Source organism: Mustela nivalis, assembly GCF_964662115.1.
Source record: "Mustela nivalis genome assembly, chromosome: 7".
Classification (NCBI taxonomy): domain Eukaryota; kingdom Metazoa; phylum Chordata; class Mammalia; order Carnivora; family Mustelidae; genus Mustela; species Mustela nivalis.
In genome coordinates this window covers 134,686,353-134,713,048 of record NC_139026.1, presented here as the reverse complement: position 1 = coordinate 134,713,048, position 26,696 = coordinate 134,686,353, and the positions used below count along the sequence as shown (strand labels likewise).

General features: G+C 37.7%; 1 protein-coding gene across 1 annotated transcript in view; it reads right to left on the bottom strand.

Moving 5' to 3' along the window:
- ANKRD26 (ankyrin repeat domain containing 26) overlaps positions 1–26,696 on the bottom strand; it is a 144,496-nt gene that overhangs the window by 67,048 nt on the left and 50,752 nt on the right. The window contains exons 23-27 of the mRNA XM_082740860.1: positions 25,550–25,632; positions 19,240–19,388; positions 7,267–7,434; positions 5,235–5,268; positions 4,432–4,573 (exon numbers count right to left, since the gene is read on the bottom strand). Coding sequence (XP_082596986.1) covers positions 4,432–4,573; positions 5,235–5,268; positions 7,267–7,434; positions 19,240–19,388; positions 25,550–25,632 — 576 coding nt within the window. The remainder of the gene's footprint in view (positions 1–4,431; positions 4,574–5,234; positions 5,269–7,266; positions 7,435–19,239; positions 19,389–25,549; positions 25,633–26,696) is intronic.

Here is a 26,696-nt window from a genome sequence, read left to right as displayed (position 1 = left end):
AAAAAACTGAGATAGATTCCACCAGACTCCCCAAGTTCAGGTGATGAAACTGAGTCTGGTGAAACTAAGACAGATGAGATCAGAGGTCAAAGCACTGGCAAGAGAAAGCAGAACAAAGAAAGAATCCTGGAGATCAGAAGAGTAATAACCAATGCATGCACGTAAGGAAATTTCCTGTGACCAGAGGAAAGATCCATCTGGAAAGAGCAGAGGAAACCCTTCCTGGAGCTCACATGGCACCAGGGGCAGTATCTATCCCCATTATCCATGCTGGAAAAACTCATAACCCGCAGCACAATGAATAGAGTAAGTAGGTCGTGCCTCAGCAGTGGGGAATTATGAGCTCTAGGCTGAACACTACTCTGGATTCACCTAACAATTCATAAGAGCAGGATGGGAAAGGATCAAACTGTCATTAACTGAGCTAGAACTCCAAAGAAAGCATAAAAAGGTAAGCAGAGGCATACAAGCTAATTTTTAAAAAACCAAATAGCACTTACAGAGATGTAAATTATGTCAGACATGAAAAACACGTATTAGACAGTGGACTGGAATAAACACATATTAGACAGCTCAAAATAAAAGACTGAAATTTGACATCAGAAAACTGAGAAGGGACGCCTGGGTGGCTCAGTTGGTTAAGCAGCTGCCTTCGGCTCAGATCATGATCCCAGTGTCCTGGGATCGAGTCCCACATCAGGCTCCTTGCTCGGCAGGGAGCCTGCTTCTCCCTCTGCCTCTGCCTACCATTCTGTCTGCCTGTGCTCACTCTCTCCCCTCCTCTCTCTCTGATAAATAAATAAAACCTTTAAAAAAAAAAAAAAAGAAAAGAAAACTGTGAGAAAACTTCAAGTAGCTAATATACAATTCCCCAAAGAGGCAGAGGAAAGGAACTAGAAAAAACATTCGAAGAAAAAATGACGGGGCACCTGAGTGGATTTGTCAGTGGGCATATGTCTTCAGCTCAGGCCATGATCTCATGATCTCAGGGTCCTAGGATCAAGCCCAGTGTTGGACTTCCCAATTACAGGGGAGTCTGCCTATCCCTCTTCTTCTGCCCCTCCCCCCTGGCTCCTGCACTCTCTCTCTCCCTCCTTCTCTCTCTCCAATAAATGAATAAAATCTTAAAATAAAAGAAAAAATGGCCAAAACCTTTCTAAACTTAATGAAAACTATAAACCCACAGATCCAGAAGGATCTGGCAAAGGAAGTAAACCTTTATAATTTTCTTAAACGACATATGATGTGTTATAACATTACTAGATGGAGGACTATGAGGCTTAAGATATATACTTTAGGTTCTAATCACCAAAATAGCAAAACTAAAGAGTTATAGCAAGTAAGCAAAATGCATACATACATATACACACATAAATAAAACTAAATCATAAAAATTACTTGATTAATCCAAAAGAAATCAGAAAAAGGAGAATGGAATGAAGATCAGAAAGGACAAATTGAAGTCAAACAACATGATGACAGATTCAAATCAACTACATCAATAATCACATTAAATGAAAATGGTCTAAAAGCCTCAATGAAAAGGTAGACTGTCAAAATGGATAAAAAAGGAAGACCCAGTTGGGACGCCTGGGTGGCTCAGTTGGTTAAGCAGCTGCCTTCAGCTCAGGTCATGATCCCAGAGTCCTGGGATCAAGTCCCACATCCGGCTCCTTGCTCCGTAGGGAGCCTGCTTCTCCCTCTGACTGTGCCTTCCACTCTGTCTGCCTATGCTCGCTCTCACTCGCTCTCTCTCTGACAAATAAATAAATAAAATCTTTAAAAAAAAAAAGGAAGACCCAGCTATCTGCCACCTATAAAAAATGCACTTTAATTGTAAAAACTACAAACGTGTTAAGAGGCCAGAAATATGACTGACCACACTAACACTTGGCAAAAGAAAGCTGAGCCTGAGCGGTTACATTAATACCAGACAAAATAGATTTCGAAGCAAAAAACATCAGCGGCAATAAATAAGTTCATTTAATAATGATAAAAGGGTCAACTAAAGGAAGCATAATAAACCTAAATGTTTATGCATCTATTAATAGGTTCAAAATACATAAAGTAAAAATTGACAGAACTTCAGAGAAACAAGCAAATTCACAATTACAGTCTGAGATTTCAGTAGGCAGAAAATCAGCAAGGACATAGTAGACTTGAATGCCACCATTCTTCTCAAGCATCCATGGAACACTTGCCGAAAAAGACTATATTCTGGGTCATAAAATAAATTATAATAAAAGGAGTAAGTCAAAAGAACTAAAGTCATAAGAGTGTGTTTTGTGACCACAAAGAAATCAAATTAGAAATCAAGAATAAAAATATCTCTGGAGAATACTCAAATATTTGCAAACAAATTAACACACATCTAAATAAACCCTGGGTCAGGGAGCCTGGGTGGCTCAGTCAGTTATGTGTCTGTCTTCGGCTCAGGTCATGATCTCAGGGTCCTGGAATCAAGCCCCAACTGGGTTCCCTGCTTAGAGGGGAGTCTGCTTCCCCCCAGCTCATGTTCGCTCTCTCTCTCTCTAAAATAAATAAAATCTTTAAATAACCCCTGGGTCAAAGAGGTAAAGAAAAAAGAAATTAGAAAATATTCTGAACTGAATGGAAATGAACATATCACACATTAGAATTTCTGGAATCCTGCAATAGCAGCACTCACATGAACATTTATAGCACTAAGTGTATGTACTAAAAAAGAAGAAAAGTCTCAAACTAATGACCTCTGGCTCCACCTTAAAAAATTAGTAAAACAGTAGTTAAAAAAAGTTTGATAAACTTTGGTTATGTAGAAAATTTTGACAGAATGTTTTAAGAAGCTACTAAAACTAATAAGTAAACTTACCAAGTTCAAGAATAAACCTGGACCCATACCCTGTATCATAAATTAAAAAAGAATTCAAAATGGGGGCACCTGCATGGCTTAGTCAGTTAAGTGACTGCCTTCGGCTCAGGTCATGACAGGTCCTGGGATCGAGTCCCATGTCCAGCTCTCTGCTCAGCAGGGAGCCTGGTTCTCCCTCTCCCTCAGCCTGCCATTCCCCCTGCTCATGCTCTCTCTCTCTGTCAAATAAATAAATAAATCTTTAAAAAAAAAAAAAAAAAAGAATACAAACTGGATCTCATGGATCACAGATCTAAATGTAAGATCTAAAACTATAAAACTTTGTTCTTCAACAGCAAAACTTCTAAAAGAAAGCATGAGAGAAAACCTCTGACCCAGTGTTAGGCAAAGATTTCTCAGATAGGAACACCAAAAGCAAAAATCCATAAAAGAACAAAGGTAGAAACTGGACTTCATCAAAAAGAAAAACGGCTCTTCCAAAGATACTGCTGAGAAATGAAAAGTCACAGACTGGGAGAAAATATTTGCAAAAAAAATACAGGTGATAAAGGAACTATCTAGAATATGTATATCTATGTATATCTAGAATATACAAAGAATTCTCAAAACTCAACAGGTAAGAAAGTCTAATTTTTACAATGACAAAGGATTTGGACAGTTCAAAGAAGATATACAGATAGCAAATAAGCCCACAAAGATATGCTCAACATCCTAAGTTATTAGGGAAATGTCTATTAAAACCATAATGATACATATACTATAGACCCATTGGAACATCAAAGATTTAAAAAACTGACAATACTAAGTGTTCATGAATATATAGGGAGAAATTAGAACTCTCGGATATTGCTGGTGGGAATTGAAAATGGTGCAATTTACTTTAGAAAACCATTCAGCAGTTTTGTAATGAGGGAATACAAAGAGACATGAAACTTAAGGGTTATTACCTGTCTGAATTACAGTTATGGTTCATATGCATATACATATGTCAAAACTATCAAATTATACACTTCATACATGTGCAGTTGCCCTAACTTAAGCTGTTAAGGAGGAAAAGCTCTATTATAAGAAAAAATATCTAAAACAGTGGCTGAGATACAGACAGAAGGATATGAAACAACCCAAGATGAAGCTGAAAATTGTGGTCTTTCACCCTAGAACGATGAGAAGTAATAGCTAAGCTTTAAGCAAGTGGGTCATGTGATGAAATATAAATTTTTAAAAATATATGGTAACTATGGTTGCAGTGTAGACCAAGATTCTGGGAGGTAGAATGACAGGGAAAACAGTCCTGAGGTCATTTCAGTATTCTAGTACAAATATAGTGGTAACCTGACCTTGGGTGAAGGCACAGAAAAGGAGAGTTAACACATTATCAGGTGTGCCATTCCCATGACGAAAAACACAGTGGAAATTACAGCTCTTTGGCTATAAGTATTCAACATTTCTCTATTTTCATATAAAATGTATTTCTGAGATGAGTAGCTCTATAACACATCAGTGTTGTATGGTACAGCACTAGAAAAAAGTGCACATATTACTATAGTAATGTACATACAAAGGCTTCACAATGGTCTTACCTTTACAATCCATGCCATGCTGCTCAATTAGCGACATGCAAATCATATAATTAGAGCAAGGCATGTGGAAATCCTCTGAAATTGTTTCAGATGACGGAGTTAAGTCATCAAGGTCATCCACAGAATCAATTTGCTTTTTGACCTACAAATAAATAATACTACTTCAAAATGTCCCCTAAATATTGATAAAATATAGTAAGTGTAGAGAGATTAGATAAACAGCCGTATCTTTTTATAAGAGCAAAGAAAAGGTACTTTCAAAAGGACTGATTTTTATCAAAACGACCTTTATCAGTAACTAGTGTTTCTGAACAACTTTTTCAAAGTAAATGTCTGTACAACAAAGGCAGATGTTCTCTTTTTTTACTATACCATTCCGAAAGTAATTTTTTACCATGGAATAATATTTCTGATAAACATGATTTGTGGTGCGAAAACAATGAATACTGTTAGCTGAAAAGAAATAAAAATAGGGGCGCCTGGGTGGCTCAGTGGGTTAAAGCCTCTGCCTTCAGCTCAGGTCATGATCTCAGGGTCCGGGGATTGAGCCCCGCATCGGGCTCTCTGCTCAGTGGGGAGCCTGCTTCTGTTCCTCTACTGCCTGCCTCTCTCCCTACTTGTGATCTGTCAAATAAATAAATAAAATCTTTTTAAAAATAAATAAATAAAAATAAAAATAAATAAATAAATGAATGAATAAATAAAAGAATTACCTACTGATGCTAAAAAAACATAATAAAATAAAAATTTAAAAATTAATAAATGAAATAAAATTGTGTGTGTGTGTGTGTATTTTTTTTTACCTCTTCCTCTTCATTAGATGTTTTCTTTGCAGGTCTAAAAAAAAAAAACAATTCTTTTCAGGCAAATATTAAATACTTAAAATACAAAGAATATCTAAATCATATCTATATTATTAATAATCTTAACAGAGCATTAAATTTAGATCAAACAGACAAAAAGCAAAGGAAAATCATAATGTTACATGCATTATTTGATACAAAGAAATATACCAAATTTTTGTTGTCATTTTCAATAAAAACAAGTTTTTACTGGCTCTAAAAACTATTTGGAAAGTGCAAGTTAAGTTCTTATATGAATGAAATCCTTTTTTAATAATCATGATATTAGTGTTTTGAGGATCTACTGTGTAAATACTATGCATTATTATGAAAACTTTAAATGTTTTAAAGGTACTTTAAACCTCACAATAATCTTATAAACGGAGGTAATTATATTAGGTATTTTACACAGGAAGAAAATGAGGCACAGAAAAAAGTAACTTCCCAAAGCCAGTGCAGGTGGTCAGGAGTAGACCCAGAATTCAAATCCAGGAAATGTGCCTTCAAAACACACGTTTTACAGTATGTGATGAAAGTAATATTTAAGTGTTTTTTAAGTATCTGATAGCAAATGAATCTATTAGTATACCATTTTAGCTATAATTGTAAATAATAATTCAAGGATGTTAACCATTTTTTTTAAATAAAAAGACTCCATACATACACAATATTGAAAATCTACTTTCAAACAACTAAAGATTTGCTTCTTCTAAAGAAGTTGATCAATGGGCATTCATATATTCATTCAACTGTTTATTCACGAACATACATTTAGTGAGCACACTATATATGTGTCACCGACACTGTTGGCACAGGAATCATGGCTTTTGTAATTTAGAACTTTATAAAACAAAAGTAATAATCTATGACAGATTAATAGTTTATTTTTCAATTATAAATAAAATCTTTCCCCTTCCCCCAGAATCTAAACAAATATTAAGTTAATATAAGCAGACACTTCAAAGTATCTAATAAAACCATAGCTATTCATGATACTGTCAAAGGCACTGAATATCTAAAATTATCAAGGAATGATTAGTTCTATTCAGAATGGCCTATGGTTTGTATACTTACTATTATACGTATATTTTAAAATCAACAAATGATAGTATATGCATATTCAATTATATGAGAATACTCCACTATGGAACCAATTCTGAATAAACAACTTCTTCACACAAAAGTACATGAATAGGGGACGTCTGGGTGGCTCAATGGGTTAAGCCTCAGTGGGTTCAGGTCATGATCCCGGGGTCCTGGGATCGAGCCCCACATCGGTCTCTCTGCTCAGCAGGGAGCATGCTTCCCATCCTCTCTCTCTGCCTGCCTCTCTCTCTCTGCCTGCCTCTCGGCCTACTTGTGATCTCTCTCTGTCAAATAAATTTTAAAAAAAAGTACATGAATAGGAGTACTAAGGACAATTACTATATAATCTTTAAAAGAATATAATACAATCAATAAGCTTTGTAACATTTGGAAATGTGAACAAAATTAAAACAAATAACCATGTCTATCGCTATTGGATCATTTCCAGGAGCATACAAATGTACTCTAAAAGCTCCCATCTTAGGGGCACCTGGGTGGCTCAGTGGGTTAAGCCGCTGCCTTTGGCTCAGGTCATGATCTCAGGGTCCTGGGATCAAGCCGCACATCGGGATCTCTGCTCAGCAGGGAGCCTGCTTCCCCTCCTCTCTCTCTGCCTGCCTCTCTGCCTACTTGTAATCTCCATCTGTCAAATAAATAAATAAAATCTTTAAAAAATTCTCGAGGGAGTTCTTTATACTTATTCATTACAGTCCAGCATCCACGGTGACTGTTGAAACTGCTCCTTGTCAAAATCACTTGTCCTCATCTTAACCTTTCAAGCAATGTGTCTGATATACTTGAGTATTTCTTGTCTTCTCCTGTCCCTACACTATAGCATTTTATTTCCATAAAAAGTAATCAGTGTTAAAATTCCTTCAGAGGAAAATAAAGAATTTGTAGATTTTACCTTCCTTCATCCTGATCCATTCCACTTAAAGTGCTGTCATCATTCATTTGTAGTGGACGAGAAGTTAGAGAAGGGGCTTTCTCAAACCTTGGTATAATCACAGATTCTTTTGATGTTTGTTTTTCTTTTTCCCCTTTCATTAATTCCTTTGTATCCAAAGCAGGATCACTATTTTTAAAAATCGAGTTAAAATATCCATTAAAAAGCCAATGTTTTCAGGTGCCAGGTGGCTCAGTTGGTTAAGCCACTGCCTTTGGCTCAGGTCATGATCCCAACGCCCCAGGATCAAGTCCCATATCAAGCTCTCAGTTCCACAGAGAGTCGGCTTCTCCCTATGACCATTCCCCCTCTCCTGCTCTCTCTTTCTCTCTCTCTCTCTCAAATAAACACTCAACCATTCTCTGGTACCATACGCAAAGATAAACTCAAAATGGATAAAAGACCTGAATGTAAGTCAGGAATCTATCAAAATCCTAGAGGAGAACATAGGCAGTAACCTCTTCGACATCGGCCACAGCAACTTCTTTCAAGACAGGTCTCCAAAGGCAAAGGAAACAAAAGCAAAAATGAACTTCATCATTTCACCAAAAATGGGACTTCATCAAAATCAAAACTTCTGCGCAGCAAAGGAAACAGCCAACAAAACAAAGAGACAACCCACGGATTGGGAGAAGATATTCACAAATGACACTACAGATAAAGGGCTGATTTCCAAGATCTATAAAGAACTCCTCAAACTTAACACACACAAGACAGATAATCACTTCAAAAAATGGGCAGAAGACATGAACAGACACTTCTCCAAAGAAAACATACAAATGGCTAACAGACACATGAAAAATGTTCATCATCACGAGCCATCAGGGAGATTCAAGCCAAAACCACATTGAGATACCACCTTATACCAGTTAAAAGGGCCAAAATCAACAAGACAGTAAACAATAAGTGTTGGAGAAGATGTGGAGAAAGGGGAACCCTGTTACATTGTTGGTAGGAATGCAAGTTGGTGCAGCCAATTTGGAGAACAGTGTGGAGATTCCTTAAGAAATTAAAAATAGAGCTTCCCTAGGACCCTGCAATTGCACTACTGGGTATTTACCCCAAAGATACAGATGTAGTGAAAAGAAGGGCCATCTGTACTCCAATGTTCATAGCAGCAATGGCCACAATCACCAAACTGTGGAAAAGAGCCAAAAAGCCCTTCAACAGATGAATGGATAAAGAAGATATGGTCCATATATACGATGAAATATTACACCTCCATCAGAAAGGGTGAATACCCAATGTTTGTATCAACATGGACAGGACTGGAGGATATTATGCTGAGTGAAATAAGTCAAGCAGAGAGGGTCAATTATATGGTTTCACTTACTTGTGGAGCATAAGGAATAACATGAAGGACATTGGGAGATGGAGAGGAAAAATGAGTTGGAGGAAATCGGAGGGGGGACAAACCATGAGAGCAGTGGATTCTGAGAAATAAACTGAAGATTTTGGAGGGTTGGGGTGGGGGGTTGGTTGAGCCTGGTGGTGGGTATTAAGGAGGACACATATTGCATGGAGCACTGGGTGTGGTCCATAAACAATGAATCTTGTAGTACTGGAAAAAAATTAAATTTAAAAAAATCTTTTAAAAAAATTTTTAAAAAGCCAATGTTTTCTAATAATTTTACTGGCAAAGAATTTTAAAAAAACAATTTTTTGTAAAATTCTGCTATCCATCTCAATTCACTTATTAGTTCACAGAACAGTTATCAAGTCCAGCCATATGTAAGAAAATACACATCCCTTGCTTCAAAGTCAGATAAATACACAATTACAATACAATGTCTTTGTGGTGACAAAATGGCTGTGGACCTCTTTGTAGGAGCTGTGGAACCAAGCACCATAAACAAGGGACCTAGGAAAATTCTTGTCTACCCATGCATGAGATAACAGGCACACTCACTAGAGTCCCAGCTGTGGACTCAGCAATACATACAGCCATACACTGGCTCCAGCCCCTTCCTCTCAACCACATCTAGGAGCCCCTGGAAAACACTGTCTTAGATAATCACCCATTGAAGAGAGGGTCTTTTTGGAAAACCAGATTTCATACAGTAAAGTTCCAGCACACCACCAGAGCAAAAACAAAAAAAAACAAACAAAAAAAAAATCGGGTTTGGACACACTGAAAAGGTAGTCATTAAAGACTACTTCAAATGCAAAGACAGCAATGTAAAACTTCAAAGAATATAAAAAGTCAAGGAAATATGATACCATGAAATGATCACAATAATCTTCCAGTAATTGATCTCAAACACATGAAGATCAATAGTTTATCCAAAAAAGAGTTCAAAATAGCAGTTTTAAGGAAACTCAGTGAGCTACAAGAAAACACAAAAAGCCAATTCAGGGGCGCCTGGGTGGCTCAGTCTGTTAAGCGCCTGACCTTTGATTTTGTTTCAGGTCATGATCACAAGGTCATGAGATCCACCCCTGCATCGGGCTTATGCTCAGTTCATAGTCTGCATGTCCCTCTCCCTCTGCTACTCGCCTGGCTCACACACATGCTCTAAAATAAATAAATAAATAAACAAACAAAATCTTTCAAAAAAAAAAAAAAAAGCCAGTTTAATAAAGTGAGAAAAATACTAGATGAACAAAATGAGAAGTTTAATGAAGAGTTGGAAGGGCACCTGGGTGGTTCAGTCAGTTAAGTGTCTGACTCTTGGTTTCAGCCCAGGTCATGACCTCAGGGTTGTGGGATCAAGCCCCAGGTCTGATTGACATTCTCTCTCCCTCTCTCTATCCCTCCCCCAATTTGATCTCTTTCGCTTTTTCTCTCGAATAAATAAAATATGTACTTTTTAAAAAAAGAGCTGGAAATAGTTAAAAAAGAACTAAAAAATTCTGGAGCTGAATAATACAGTGAATGAAATGAAAAAAAGCAATAGAAATCACTGACAGGGGGCACCTGGGTGGCTCAGTTGGTTAAGCGTCTGCCTTCAGCTCCCATCATGATTTCAGGGTCCTTGGATCCAGCCCGGCATCAGGCTCCCTGCTTCCCCCTCTTTCTCTGCCTGCCTCTCTGCCTACTTGTGATCTTTCTCTCTGTGTCAAACAAATAAAAATAAAATCTTTTAAAAAAAGAGAGAAAAAAGAAAAGAAATCATTGAGATGAAAATGCATCCAAAAAAACTACTGTGAATTTAAAGTTTTTAAATTTTAAAACTTTCAAATTATCCAATCAGTGGAGAACAAAGAAAAAAGAAAGAAAAAGAATGAGAAATGCCTATGTGACTACGGGATACCACTAAAAGAAACAACATGTAAATTACTGCAGTACCGGAAGGAGAAGAGAGGGAGAAAAAGACATAAGGCTTAAAGAAGTCATGGGTAAGAACTCTCAAACTTGGAGAAACTTTTGGAATCCAAGTTTTAAAAGCTCAGTCATCAAATAAATTCAACGTAAAGAGATTTTCTCCAAAACACATTATAATAAAACTGTTGAAAATAAAAATCAAAGAGAGAATCACAAAAGCAGCAAGAGAAAAGAATCCTGTCACCTACAAGTGAACCCCCATAAGGCTATTAGCAATTTCTCAGCAGAAACCTTACATACCAGGAGAAGAATGGGAGTGTATCTTCCAAAATGCTGAGAGAGGGGTATCTGGGTGGCTCAGTGGGCTGGGCCTCTGCCTTCAGCTCAGGTCATGATCTCAGGGTCCTGGGATTAAGCCCCACATTGGGCTCTCTGCTCAGTGGGGAGCGTCCTTCCCCCGCTCTCTAGGCCTCCTGTTCTGCCTACTTGTGATCTCTTTCTCTTTGTCAAATAAATAAATCAAATCGTTAAAAAATAATGCTGAGAGAAAAGAACTGCCAACCAAGAATACTTTACTGAGCAAAATTATCCTACAGAAATCAAATCAAATCTGTAAGTTTGATAAATATTAACAGAATGAAAAAAAAATTATATGATCATCTCAATATATGCAGAAAAAACATTTGACAAAATTCAACATCTTTTCATGATAAACACTCTCAATAAAGTGGGTACCAAAGTATCATACCTGAACATAATTAAGGCCACATACAAAAACCCACAGCTAACATCATTCTCAGTGGCAAAACACTGAAAGTTTTTCCTCTAAGTTCAAGAATAAGACAAAGGTGTCCAATTTACCACTCGTATTCAATATCAGACCAGATAAAAAAATGAAAGGCATCCAGATCAGAAAAGAAGAAATCAAACTGTCATTGTCTGCAGAGGATATGATCTTACATATAGAAAATCCTGAAGACACCACCAAAAAGCTGTTAAAACTAGCAAAGATGAAGCATACAAAATCTACATATACAAATCCGTTACATTTCTATACATGAACCAAAAAAATCTGAAAAAGAAATTTTAAAATGCCATTCACAAAAGCATCAAAAAGAACAAAATACTTAGGAATAAATTTAACCAACGAGGTGAAAGATATATACACTAAAACTATGAGACTTTGATAAAAGAAATATCAGATACACAAATAGGAAGATATCTCATTATTTATGGATTAGAAAAATCAACACTAAATATCTCATGACTCAAAGCCACTCGTAGATTCAACGCAATCCCTGTCAAAATTCCAGTAATGTTTTTCAGAGAAATAGGAAAATGAATCCTTAAATTTACATGGAACAAAAAACACCCCAAATAAGCAATCAATCCTGGGAAAGAACAAAGCTGGAAGCACCACACTTCCTGTTTTCAAACTGTTACAAAGGTATAGTAATCAAAATAGGATAACCATTCATAAAAAAAAAAAAAATTTAAAAACCCTAAAAAAACAGAATCAAGAACCGAACAATAAACCCATGGATCTAATCAACTAAAATTGATGATGGAGCTGAGCACACTCAAGGAAGAAAAGATCATCTCTTCAATAAATGATCCTGAGAAAACTGGATATTCACATGCAGAGAATGAAACCGGACCCCTAACTTATACCACTCACAAAAATTAACCAAAACTGGGTTAAAGACTTAAATATATAACCGTAAACCATAAAACTCCTACAAGAAAACAGGGGGAAATCTCCATGACATTGATGTTGGCAATGATTTTGGATGTGACATCAAAAGTACAAGCAACAAAAGCAAAAACAGTGGAACAAGCAATGTTTCTGCACGGCAAAAGAAACGAGCAACACTCTAGTTCCATTTACGCTGAATATATAGGGGAAGGAAAGGAAAAAATAAGATAAAAACAGAGATGGAAGCAAACTGTAAGGACTCAAGGAGAGGAAAGAAACAGGGCTGCTGGAGGGGAGGTGGGTGGGAAGATGGTCTAACTGTGTGGTGGGCATTAGGGAGGGCACTTGTGATGAGCACTGGGTGTTACATGCAAGTGATGAATCACTAAAGTCTACCCCTGAAACTAATAATACAATATATGTTAACTAAGTTGAATTTAAATAAAATCTAAAAAACAAAGCAGAAACAAGAACATAATGAAAAAGCAACCTACAGAATGGATAAAAATATGTGTAAACCACACTATCTGAAAAAAGGTTAATATGTAAAATATATAAGAAATTCATACAATTCAACAGCAGAAAAACAATTCAATTAAAAACTGGGCAAGGGGGGCGCCTGGGTGGCTCAGTGGATTAAGCCGCTGCCTTCGGCTCAGGTCATGATCTCAGTGTCCTGGGATCGAGCCCCGCATAGGGCTCTTTGCTCAGCGGGAGCCTGCTTCTCTCTCTCTCTCTCTCTGCCTGACTCTCCGCCGACTTGTGATCTCTCTCTCTGTCAAGTAAATAAATAAAATCTTTAAAAAAAAAAAAAAAAAACTGGGCAAGGCATCTTAATAGACAGCTTTCCTCAGAAGATATTCAAATGCTCCCTGCGGAGCAGGGAGCCTGCTTCCCTCTCTCTCTCTCTCTCTCTCTCTCTGCCTGCCTCTCTGCCTGCTTGTGATCTCTGTCTGTCAAATAAATAAATAAAATCTTTAAAAAAAAATTTTTTTTCTAGATATATAATATTATATAATCTGATTATCACTTTTTTTATGCTTAGAAAGACCACAAATGGGCTCGACATCACTATTCATCAGGGAAATGCATATCAAAACAATAATGATGTGGGCGCCTGGGTGGCTCAGTGGGTTAGGCCGCTGCCTTCGGCTCGGGTCATGATCTCAGGGTCCTGGGATCGAGTCCCGCATCGGGCTCTCTGCTCAGCAGGGAGCCTGCTTCCTTCTCTCTCTCTCTCTCTCTGCCTGCCTCTCAGTGTACTTGTGATTTCTCTCTGTCAAATACATAAAGTCTTAAAAAAAATGAAAATCAGTGGTAACCTTTGAAAACTCAATTCTGGCGTAATGGGACTGGAAATTACTAGTGAGAATTCAATAGTGAATGGGAAGGAAATAAGGATCACTGAGTGTACATGGTTCTTTTAAGGATTTCATAGCTAAGTGGAATGATCACAGATGACTTAATTTTCTTGTTTAGTTCAATCCTTACACAAGTACTTTTGTAATATTTTGAAATTTTTTAAATTACATACATGTAGCACTAAATTTTTTTTTTGTTTCTCTGTTTTGTTTTGTTTTTTGAAGTGCCAGACAAAAGGAACGCTTGAGTGGCTTAGTCTGCTAAGTCTCCGACTCTTGGTTTGGGCTCAGGTCATGATCTCAGGGTTGTGGGATCTAGTCCTGCACAGGGCTCTGCTCTCAGTGCCAAGCCCGCTTGTCCCTCTCCCCACCACCACACCTCACCCCCAACTCTCTCTCTAATATAAACAAATAAAATCTTTAAAAAGAAGCCAGACCAAGGCATTAAATAATTCATAAAATTATATAAGTAAAAGACTCCTTAAAAATTTTTCTAGATAGGGGCACCTGGGTGGCTCAGTGGTTTAGGCTGCTGCCTTTGGCTCGGGTCATGATCTCAGGGTCCTGGGATCGAGCCCCGCATCGGGCTCCCTGCTCCGCAGGAAGCCTGCTTCCCTCTCTCTCTCTCTCTCTCTGCCTGCCTCTCTGCCTGCTTGTGATCTCTGTCTGTCAAATAAATAAATAAAATCTTTAAAAAAAAATTTTTTTTCTAGATATATAATATTATATAATCTGATTATCACTCTTTTTATGCTTAGAAAGACCACAGAAAAACTCTAAGTTCCAACAGCAGTATTTCATGCTTGATAAAAATCATCTAACTCTAGGATATCTTCTACTATCCAAAATAATTAGTCATATTAAAATTCTGTAAGAGAAGTACAAGGGGTTTAGAATGCAGAAAATATTCCTATTTTGTAAACTGAATTCTCATAAATTCTATAATATGAAGTCACTATTGAAAATTTTGGTGTGGCACATGTAGAAATAGATTCTCTTTAAAAAGGAAGGATAATAACACGTGTGCAAGTTACCTTAAGAAGAAGATTCAATGCATTAGTGACATCTTGGTTTATAGCACAGGGATCAAATCAAATGTTTGTATAGAACATGGGACAAGTTGACATATGAAATCTCTTGGTAATACTCAGATCAATTTGAGGGTCCAACATTTGAGCACTCATGCATTAGGAACCAAAACCAAAACCTAGTGAGTAGCCATTTTGTTGGAAGTAAGAGTGCCAGAATAGCAGGGTAACTTCCTTTTGCAACACAGCAGATATTAAAAGTATTCTATTTTTCACAAAACTCGACCATTCTCCTACACCATACACAAAGATAAACTCTAAATGGATGAAAGACCTCAATGTGAGACAGGAATCCATCAAAATCCTAGAGCAGCACACAGGTAGTAACCTCTTCGACATCAGCCACAGCAACTTCTTTCAAAACATGTCTCCAAAGGCAAAGGAAACAAAAGTGAAAATGAACTTTTGGGACTTCCTCAAGATAAAAAACCTTCTGAACAGCAAAGGAAACAGTCAACAAAACAAAGAGACAACCCAAAGAATGGGAGAAGATATTCACAACTGACACTACAAATAAAGGGCTGGTATCCAAGATCTATAAAGTACTTCCCAAACTCCATACCCAAAAAACAAATAATCAAGTCAAAAAATGTGCAGAACAACAGACACATGAGAAAGTGCTCCACATCACTCAGCATCAGAGAAATACAAATCAAAACCACAATGAGATACCACCTCACACCAGTCAGAATGGCTAAAATTAACAAGTCAGAAAATGACAGATGCTGGCGAGAATGTGGAGAAAAGGGAACCCTCCTACACTGTTGGTGGGAATGCAAGCTGATGCAACCACTTCAGAAAACAGCATGGAGGTTCCTCAAAAAGTTGAAAATAGAGCTACACTACGACCCAGCAATCACACTACAGGGTATTTACCCTAAAGATACAAATGTAGGTATCCAAAGGGGCACGTGCACCGGAATGTTTATAGCAGCAATGTCCACAATAGCCAAACGATGGAAAGAACCTAGATATCCATCCACACATGAATGGATAAAGAAGATGTGGTGTATATATATATATATACAATGGAATACTATGCAGCCATCAAAAGAAATGAAATCTTTTTTTTTTTAAAGATTTTATTTATTTATTTGACAGAGAGAGATCACAAGTAGGCAGAGAGGCAGGCAGAGAGAGAGAGAGGAGGAAGGAGGCTCCTCACTGAGCAGAGAGCCTGATGCGGGACTTGATCCCAGGACCCTGAGATCATGACCTGAGCCGAAGGCAGCGGCTCAACCCACTGAGCCACCCAGGCGCCCAAAAGAAATGAAATCTTGCCATTTGCAACAATGTGGATGGAACTAGAGGGTATTATGCTGCGCAAAATAAGTCAGTCAGAGAAAGACAATGATCATATGATCTCCCTGATATGAGGAAGTTGAGAGGCAATGCGGGGTGTTCGGGGGGTAGGAAAAGAAACAGTGAAACAAGATGGGATCGGGAGGGAGACAAATCATAAGAGACTCTTAATCTCACAAAACTAAGGGTTGCGGGCGGGAGTGGGGTATGGAGAGGGTGGTTGAGTTATGGACATTGGGGAAGGTATATGCTATGGTGAGTGCTGTGAAGTGTGTAAACCTGGTGATTCATAGACCTGTACCCCTGGGGCTAATAATACATCATATGTTAATAAAAAAATAGAAAGTTATATTAAAAAAACAGGCAGAAGACATGAACAGACACTTCTCCAAAGAAGACATACAAATGGCTAACAGACACATGAAAAAAATGTTCATCGTCATTAGCCATCAGGGAAATTCAAATCAAAACCACAATGAGATACCACCTTATACCAGTTAGAATGGCCAAAATTAACAGGACAGGAAACAACAAGTGTTGGAGAGAATGTGGAGAAAGGGGAACCCTGTTACACTGTTGGTGGGAATGCAAGTTGGTGCAGCAGCTTTGGAAAATAGTGTGGAGGTTCCACAAGAAGTTAAAAACAGAGCTACCCTAAGACCCAGCAATTGCATTACTGGGTATTTACCCCAAAGATACAGATGTAGTGAAAAGAAGGGCCATATGCATCCCAATGTTCATAGCAGCAATGTCAATAGCCAAACTGTGGAAGGAGCAGAGGTACCCTTCAACAGACGATGGATAAAGAAGATATGGTCCATATATAAAATGGAATATTCCTCAGCCATCAAAAAGGGTGAATACCAACATCTGCATCAATGTGATGGAACTGAAGGAGATGATGCTGAGTGAAATAAGTCAAACAGAGAAAGACAATTACGACATGGTTTCACTTATTTGTGGAACATAAGGAATAACATGGAGAACATTGGAAGGAAGGGGGAAATGAAGGGGGGATATCAGAGGGGGAGATGAACCCTGAGAGACTATGGACTCTGGGAATCAAACAGGCTTTTTTTTGGGGGGGGGGGAGCGGAATTTTAATGTGTATTTGTAAAACTCCTAGGTGTGTGCACATGAGAACAAACATGGGGATATGGATATTAGCTTAAACTTGCTGGGAGCATGCTACTTCTTAGCTCACTTTGAAAAATCCAGTACATTAAAAAAAATCTTTACCATGCTGCTATGTATATGGAAAACACTATTACTTGCTAGAAGCAATAATCATCATTGTCATTATTAACAAGGACATTTTGAGCATTTTACTCCACAGTAGGAACTGCCAGAATGCTTTACATTGTGCATGACATGTTCCTCCTCGAGGATGTTACTCTAGGAGGCTGGCTTCATTATTCCCATTTGACAAAGAAACTGAGGTCCAGTGCTCTTATTATGTTAACAATAGGAGTGTCAGTGAAGACATGAAAGCTACTTTGATCCATCTCTTTAATGCACCTGAATTGCCCTGTTGCCCTGTCCCTGACTCCACTCACCTATCCCCCTTAAAGGTTGAGAAACTTCGCCTAGCATCACCCCTCTGCCCCCAAGTCTAGGCTGGAGGACTCCCTCTCCCTCCCACCTCTGTAGCTTGGAGATGCCCATCACAGGCCTGTCCACATGCATCCTTCTCCTCAAGCAGGGGGGCTTTCCGGGGCAGGGACATAGTCCCCCAACTCCCCCACCCCAGCCCTGGGCACACTCTGGAGTCTGAGCAAGGCCTGTTGAGTAGATGAGTAGAGGAAGCAAATGCGGAAAGCAAGTCAAAATCAGAGTCTGGCATAGCTGGGGGCCTTGGGTGTTAGAGGTCATCCTGGCCTTTGGTTTAGTGATGACGTGTCTCTTTCCAAGGCCACTGCTCTGAGCCTCTTCTCTCCTGCACCTGCACCAGCAGAGAGGAGGCTGAATAACACATACAGGGACGCGTCTGTTCTTCGGGAACCCCAAGGAATAGGAAGGAAAGTGTGGAAGCATCTTCAGGACAAGAACCACCCTTTATCTCATTTAGTTTTCCCAGCATCTACATGAGACGCTTGGTTTATGCATGTCGACTGACTTGCAGAACAAACTGAGGCCTTTAAAGGGGAGTGGGGTGGGGGAGTTGAGTGAGCCCAATGATGGGTATTAAATAGGGCATGCATTGCATGGAGCCCTGGGTGTTATACACAAACAACGAATCACAGAACACTAATCAAAAACTAATGAGGCGGGCGCCTGGGTGGCTCAGTGGGGTGAGCCGCTGCCTTCGGCTCAGGTCATGATCTCAGGGTCCTGGGATCGAGTCCCGCATCGGGCTCTCTGCTCAGCAGGGAGCCTGTTTCCTCCTCTCTCTCTCTCTGCCTACTTGTGATCTCTCTGTGTCAAATAAATAAATAAAATCTTTAAAAAAAAAAAAAAAACTAATGAGGCTATGGTGACTACCATAGCATAATTTAAAAAAAAGAAAAGAAAAAGAAATGCTGGGATAGAAAAATAAATAAGTAGATAAAAGTATTCCAAAATTTGCATAAAATATGACATCAAACCAAAAACTTTAAATATACTTTGTTAAACAATCAGTACCTTGTAGACCTAAACTCATTTTTTCAAACAGTCACATACTACATTGTTTTACAGGGGTGAAAATTTACTTCCCTATTGACAGATACTTAGACTATCTCCAACTTTTTTATATGAAATAATGCTATAATAAATATCCTTAACATATCATATTTTTTATATATAACAATATATAATAAATTCCCTTAGAATGTGTGTGTGTGTGTGTGTGTGTGTGTGTGTTTACACAAGTCATGTTTTCCTATAGGATCTAGTCCTGGCAATGAAGCTCTTGGCATAAAGAGACAGAATATTTAAAGTTTTTGAAACACAATGCTAAATCACCCTTTAGAAAGGATTTACCAATTTTATTTAACAACAGTATATAAGAATGCCCTTTTCCTCACATTTGCTAACTTTGGTTGTTAATTTTTAAATAGAATATTTATCACTATGACTACAAAAATGGCATCTCATTATTTAAATTTTTCTGATTAGCACCCAAATTGAAACAGTCTTACTAAAAACCATAAAATTTGTTAATCATGAATGTTAGTTCCAACTAGAGTTTGTTTTATAGGAAAATAATTATTACCTACTATTTAAATATTGCTATAGGCTTACCCATCAGATTCTTCATTTTCCGTAATAGGACATAGGTTGTTATCAGTTTTTCCACTCCCTATTGGATGCATTAGTCCAGCAGCAGCAGAAGCATATATGCTTTCTAATACTGCCGTTTCATCATTTTGGTGCCTCTTCGTTTCTTCAATCTTTAATGGAAGTTTGGTACAAAGGATAATCGTTACTAGTTTATTCATTAAAAAGAACTTTTTATTCATTTTTTATTCATGTTTTAAAGATTTTATTTATTTATTCATCAGAGAGAGAGAGAGCACAAGCAGGAGGAGGTGCCGGCAGAGGGAGAAGGAGGCTCCCTACTGAGCAGGGAGCCCAGTGCAGGACCCCATCCCAGGACCCTGGGATCATCACCTGAGCCAAAGGCAGGCTCTTAACCAACTGAGGTACCCAGGCATCCTAGAACTTTTTTCAATAATTATATCATTTGACTCTTAGTTTGCTGTAACTTTAATTCACAAAAATGTTTTGTGGTTATCATTACAAGTAACTGCAATTTTTATAAATTCTGCTTCATTTCTATTTCAATAAAAAGAGAGGAACTGGGATGCATGGGTACCTTCGTGGATAAGTATCTACCTTCGGTTCAGGTCATGCTCGAGTCCAGACCTGCTTCTCCTTCTGCCAGTACCTCCCCCTGCTTGTGTGCACCTGCTCTCTCACTCTCTCCCTCCCTCTCACTCTCTCTCTGACAAATAAATAAAATCTTTAAAATAAATAAATAAAATTAAAGTAGCAGAATTTTCCAAATTTTCAAAAAAGGGCTTTCTTAATTTTATATTCACATCCATGCTTTTCTACCTAACATTCCCCACCCTACCCTATCTGATCAGCAGATAAAAAGAAATAAAAAGACAAAGACACAAAATTTGTGGTCTTCTGTCTTTACCATCTGGATTTTGCATAAATAGTCAGATTTAAAGGTGTTCCAGGAACAAACAGGAAGCTTTCCTCTTTTTGGACTGAGCTATTCTTTCCCCCAACTGCCTCTTACAATCCTTTCTCCATTTGGTCCCTAGGGTTACCAGTAAAGTGACAGTGTTCATTAAAATATATGATCCAAAGTCCACCACAACACACCAAAAAACAAAAAACAAAACAAAACAAAACAAAACAAAAAAACCCAGAGTGAATCTGCTCTTAGTGCAGAATTCTGGTAACTAAGTAATGCTCCCCAAATTCCACATTTAGTAACCATAAAATTTTATAGGTAGAGGGTATAAAAGTAATTATCAACTTTAATCCCATTTTCTACTGATGGTGGGGGTAAAACCAAAAAAGGTTAATGATTTGTCCAAAGTTCCTAAAGTGGCATTACCTAGCATTTTATTGCACCAAAAGAGATGATATAATTCTTTAATGCCGAATCAGATAAGTTACCAAATTCATTAAATTACTCAGATACATTAAAAGTGTGACACTGGCACAGTAATTTAATACCTGAATTGGGGACGAGGTGCTTAGCTACTTTTTCTTTTAAAGAAGGATATCTCTATATTTATATCTGTTTTTTAAAATTCGAATCACCTCAAAAGTCAGTTTTCTCCCTTCCAGTTAAATACTGAAGGTTTGTTGAAGGTTTATGCTACTTACATTATAAAAATCCTACATGTCAAAATGGACCATACTTTATTAAACATAATATGAAGGTTTGGCTCAACAGAAACGTGTGAAAATGGTGATTAAAAAGAAAAAAATATGGAGGGGGTGCCTGGGTGGCTCAGTTAATTGGGCCTCTGACTCCTGATTATGGCTTAGGTCATGATCTTCGGGTCATGGGATGGAGTCCTGCATCCGGCTCCATGCTCAGTAGGAAGTCTGCTTCTCTTCCTCCCTATCTCTCCCTTTGCACCTCCCCCTGCTCATGCGCTCTCTAAATAAATAAATAAATCTTTAAAAAGAGTCTGTTTAGGGGCACATGGGTGGCTCAGTCTGTTAAGCGGCTGCCTTTGGCTTAGGTCATGATCCCAGCGGTCCTGGGATAGAGTCTCATATCGGGCTCCCTGCTCAGAAGAGAGCCCGTCTCTCCCTCTTCCTCTGCCGGCTGCTCTGCGTACTTGTAGTCTCTTTCTATCTCTCTGTCAAATAATTAAATTTTTTAAAAAGCTTTAAAAAAAAGAATCTGTTTTAAAAACATGTGGAGAAAAAAAGTGACCATACAAATATTTGTTATTAAAAATATCTCAAAGTGATTGTGTTGGAATTCTAAATTCCAAGAGTGAGTGAAGCAGAGAAGACTGCACATACTGAAACAATAAAAAGAAGCAATAAATAGATTGGTTTAGCTGAAATTTTTGTTTATATCCTCTTTCCTGTCCTTGTTTCTTTCCCATTTTATTGTTGATGTAAGTGCAATTTATATTTAAGCCAATAGATAGAAATGAAAACCCTAGAAATGGGACACCTGGGTGGCTCAGTGGTTAAGCTTCTGCCTTTGGCTCAGGACATGATCCCAGGGTCCTGGGATAGAGCTCCAGGTCAGGTTCCCTGCTCAGGAGAGTCTGCTTCTCCCTTTCTCTCTCCCTCTGCCTCTTCTCAACTCATGCTCTCACACGCACACACATGTGCATGCACGCTCTCTCTCTCAAATAAGTTAAGCTTAAGAAAAAAATCTAGAAATTATTATATATATATTTTTTAAATGTATTTATTTGGGAAAGAGATCATAAGGAGGAAGGGCAGAGGGAGAAGGAGAGAGAAACTAAAGCAGACTCCACGCTGAGTTAAGTGCCGAAGGCTGGGCTTGATCTCATGACCCTGACATCACAACCCACGCCAGAAACAAGAGTCGGATGCTTGACTGTGCCACCTGGGCGCTCCAAGATAACTGTATTTTTAAAAGCAATTTTCTTTACAGTTTTTGGTTCATGAAGTCACAAGGTACAGAGCTAAATTAGTTTCCCAGTTCATATGCCAGTTCATATGCAGACTGACAGAGAAACTTAAGGAAAACAAATCATAAGAATGTTTTTCCTGCACTCCTACCATTTAGACAGCAGAAATCTATTTCTGAACACAATTACATATTTAGACAACCCTATATGATAAACGAACCTTTTCATAACTGGAAAATCAAAATGGCTATCATTGATAAAGAAAAGAACAAAAGAGCAGCTCAAAGTGAACCTCTACCTCTTTTTGAAGTTCAATGTTTCTCCGTTCCAAAGACAGGAACTCTATCTGCAACGTGCCTATCTCATTCTTTTTTATTTATTTATTTATTTATTTATTTATTTATTTATTTATTTATTTTCAGTGTAACAGTATTCATTGTTTTTGCACCACACCCAGTGCTCCATGCAATCCATGCCCTCTCCAATACCCACCACCTGGTTCCCACAACCTCCTACTGCCTGCCCCTTCAAAACCCTCAGATTGTTTTTCAGAGTTCATAGTCTCTCAGGGTTCACCTCCCCTTCCAATTTCCCTCAACTTCCTTCTCCTCTCCATCTCCCCTGTCCTCCATGCTATTTGTTATGCTCCACAAATAAGTGAAACCATATGATAATTGACTCTCTCTGCTCGACTGATTTCACTCAGTATAATCTCTTCCAGTCCCGTCCATGTTGCTACAAAAGTTGGGTATTCATCCTTTCTGATGGAGGCATAATACTCCATAGTGTATATGGACCACACCTTCCTTATCCATTTGTCCGTTGAAGGGCACCTTGGTTCTTTCCACAATTTGGCAACCGTGTGCCTATCTCCTTCTTAAACTTTTTCACATCTTGCTGTAAATCTTCCTTTAGATACGCTTCTGTTGTTCTGTGATTACATGCTGGAGAACTCCCATTTTCTAATTTGGGATCCATACTTCTATAGTTATTAGTACTGTCATTAGCTGCATATAATGGCTTCTAGAATAGGTCTTTTGTTTTCTTCTAAGTGTTTGTAACAGCAGAAATACTGTGCCTTTTGACTCTTTCGTCTTATCTCACTGAAGCAGGCAAGCCAAGAATCAAAATGGCTTCCTGGATTACTAGACTGAGGTATACACCCAATGTCTGATTTACAACCAGTGCTAGTTTGGTTTACACTTTTTGCCATCTGCATGTCAAACTCTCAGTCTTCTTTCACTTCAAATGTAACCCATGGGTTCCTTACTTTTTTCTCTATCACCATCAAAACTCTCATTTTTGTTAAAAATCTTCTCAAAGTCTGATATGTTATCATTTTCAGAGTCTGATTTATTGTCACTTAAGGAAAGATCAGAAGATGACCGGCAACTACAATCCGAGGATAAATGAGAAAGAACGACATTTTTGAGTCTAGACTCTTTCTGTTCAGGTAATGCCCGAAGTGTGACAAAGACAGGCACTGCAAATACCTCTTTTTTCTCAAAATCAAATCTATCATTTGTCAAATTAGAAGGTATTTGCGTTGTTTGCTCCTTCTTTAAAGGGACCATATAGTGACTCTTCTTTAGGATAAGCAGTAATTTTTTTTTTTTTTTTCAAAAATTTCACCACACTTCTGCTTTAACTCTCTGGTGATGAGTTTTAACTTATTTTCCACTCTAATTTTCTTGTTTGGTCCACATGTCCTCATACTTTTGAACAGAAGGATGTTCTGAATATAAAAATATATCATCCTCTCAATCACATTCCTTATTCATTCCTGGTTCTTGAGCCATTTTTGACAGATACGAAAGTTAAATTGCTGTGTTTGATTTTCAGATGTCCTTTCTGTCAGCATACATGTTTGTAAAATAACTTTATCCTTAAGTAATCAAGTATGGACAAAGAAAAAATTAGAAAATAATTAAAATTTAACTTAAATTTCTTAATCTATGTTAAACTGCTCCCAAGTCACTGGATTATAACTAAGAAGCAAAAAACAACTTGCCCTAGCCTGAAACAGAAGAAAAACATAAATCCATAAACAACTTTGTCAGTTTTTTTAAGCTAAACAATTCATTACATGTTACATCTACCAAAAAATGAATTAGATGATTTTCAATGTTACAAACTTGAAAACATTTTATCTTGCCATATCTTAAACAGTGAGCCCCAATAGTGCATTTGAAATTTTTTTTTAAGATTAATGACTAAAGGGGGCACCTGGGTGGCTCAGTGGGTTAAAGCCTCTGCCTTCTGCTCAGGTCATGATCCCAGGGTCCTGGGATCGAGCCCCACATCGGGCTCTTTGCTCAGCGGGGAGCCTGCTTCCTCCTCTCTCTCTGCCTGCCTCTCTGCCTACTTGTAATCTCTGTCTGTCAAATAAATAAATAAAATCTTTAAAAAAAAAAAAAGATTAATAACTAAAGAATAGGCAAACTTATCATTAGGAGCCAAAAATCAATAAACATCAATCAGAAGGAAAAATAAATTCCTAAATTTTAATTCAAATTATATACTATGATAGTGTTATACATCACTATAAATTATCTGCCTGCATCTAGATTGTAACGTCCACTGAGAGTGGATAAGAAAAATGTTAATAATATTTACAGATTCCCTATACTGAAATGAAATAACTGAAAAAGTACCTGTTTATTACCCAACTACAAAGGTCCCATCCTGGAAGGTGTGATTCTGCAATAGGCAATTGTGTTGATTTTATGACCCTACTCTCTGAAGTCAACTACACAGAGATCACAAGGCAAAATAAATCTTTAATCTTGGCATTAGTGACAGGCAATACAGAACTGCACATTTTGAACCACTGAGAACTGCACATTAAGAACCACCAAGAACCACTCCTTCCACATGAGTCTAAGTCCGTAGTCATCATTGTTATACTGCTCATAAATTCAACTGCTTAAACATACGGTTCAGTATTTGATGTTACCTTTTTAGCATGTAAAAACTTACAAAAATGAAAGAAGCAAACAATATTCAGGAATTTTTTTTGGTCCAATTCCAAAGATAAAGTTTAACTATAAGTTACTATAAATTCTAACAATATTTTAAATTTGGTAACTTGTAAAATTTTATAAAAACTAAATATTAAATTATAATCTATCAACTTCAATACGTTCAAAGGTAATTTCAATTGAACTGTGTTACATTTTTTTTAAGATTTTATTTATTTATTTGACAGACAGAGATCACAAGTAGGCAGAGAAGCAGGCAGAGAAAGAGAGAGGAGGAAGCAGGCACCCCGCTGAGCAGAGAGCCTGATGCTGAGCAGAGAGCCTGATGCGGGGCTCGATCCCAGGACCTCGGGATCATGACCTGAGCCAAAGGCAGACGCTTTTACCCACTGAGCCACCCTGGCACCCCAAACTATGTTACATTCTTAAAGCAGGGAAAACAATATAAAACTGGAAATTTAAATTTAAATTTGTATATACCTGTAGGTGTTTATTTTCACTTTCACTAAGACTTTCTTCCTCTTCTTCTGTTGTCATTTCTAAGTCTAGTTCTGCTGAAAAATCTATATGTTTAATTAAAATGGACAAATTAGAATGGTTAGATAAAAGCTATAACCTTCATAAAAATAGAAAACATCTTATCAATTAAGAGTTTAAATTAAACTTAATCTTTAGCTGAATATTTACTTTAAGAAATACTTTTCATTATCAAAAACTTCAACAAACCATTTGGGAAATACTAAATGTCACTAGGTTAAAGGCATACAAACATCTCAAAGACTCATTCACAAATTCACCCACCTAACACCAATGAACAAAACAATCAGAAACAAAATTTTAAAATGCAGCAGAAAGATATAAAATCACAACAGACTATGCTTTACCTTGTTACAGTACCTCTTAAACAACACTCTAAGCTTCAACTACAACATTATTCATGGTTTCCAAAATTACTAGTATTTTTTATGCCATTATCAGTGTACAATCTTCCTACAGATGTATTTACCTGATGAATGTAAACATTCCTAAAATGTTTTCCTCTACTACTTGACAAATTTCATCACATCTTATAGGACACAGACTGCTACATAAAGTCATCCTTGATTAAGGCTACCCTTCCCTAGATAAACAGATCTCTTTCTTTGGGGCTATGTTAGTACCATACAGATTTTTCTAGTGTATCTTTACCACCTGAACTGTAAGTTACATATATATATACATATATTTTCTTTTCTTTTGTTACTAGACTGTATGGGACAATCTCTCTCTCTTAAAAAAGAAGGGGGGGAGGAGAAGAGGGAGAGAGAATTTTGACCAGGCTCCATGCACAGCACTGAGCCCCACACAGGGCTTGATCTCACAACTCTGAGGTCATGACCTGAGCCAAAATCAAGAGTTCGACAGTCAACCGACTGAGCCCCCCAGGGGTCCCTGTATGGGACAATCTCATAAATCATCTCTGTGTAAACACTCTCTATTTTACTCAGTAATTATTTACTGAGTACCCAGGAAGTGCTAGGTACCCAGGTTTAAAAAGAAGCATGTAGATAAAAGGTGTCAGGAATGGATTTTGTAGAGATAATGCCTGAACTGAGACAGCAACACTGAGGTCAGACAGATTCAAAGG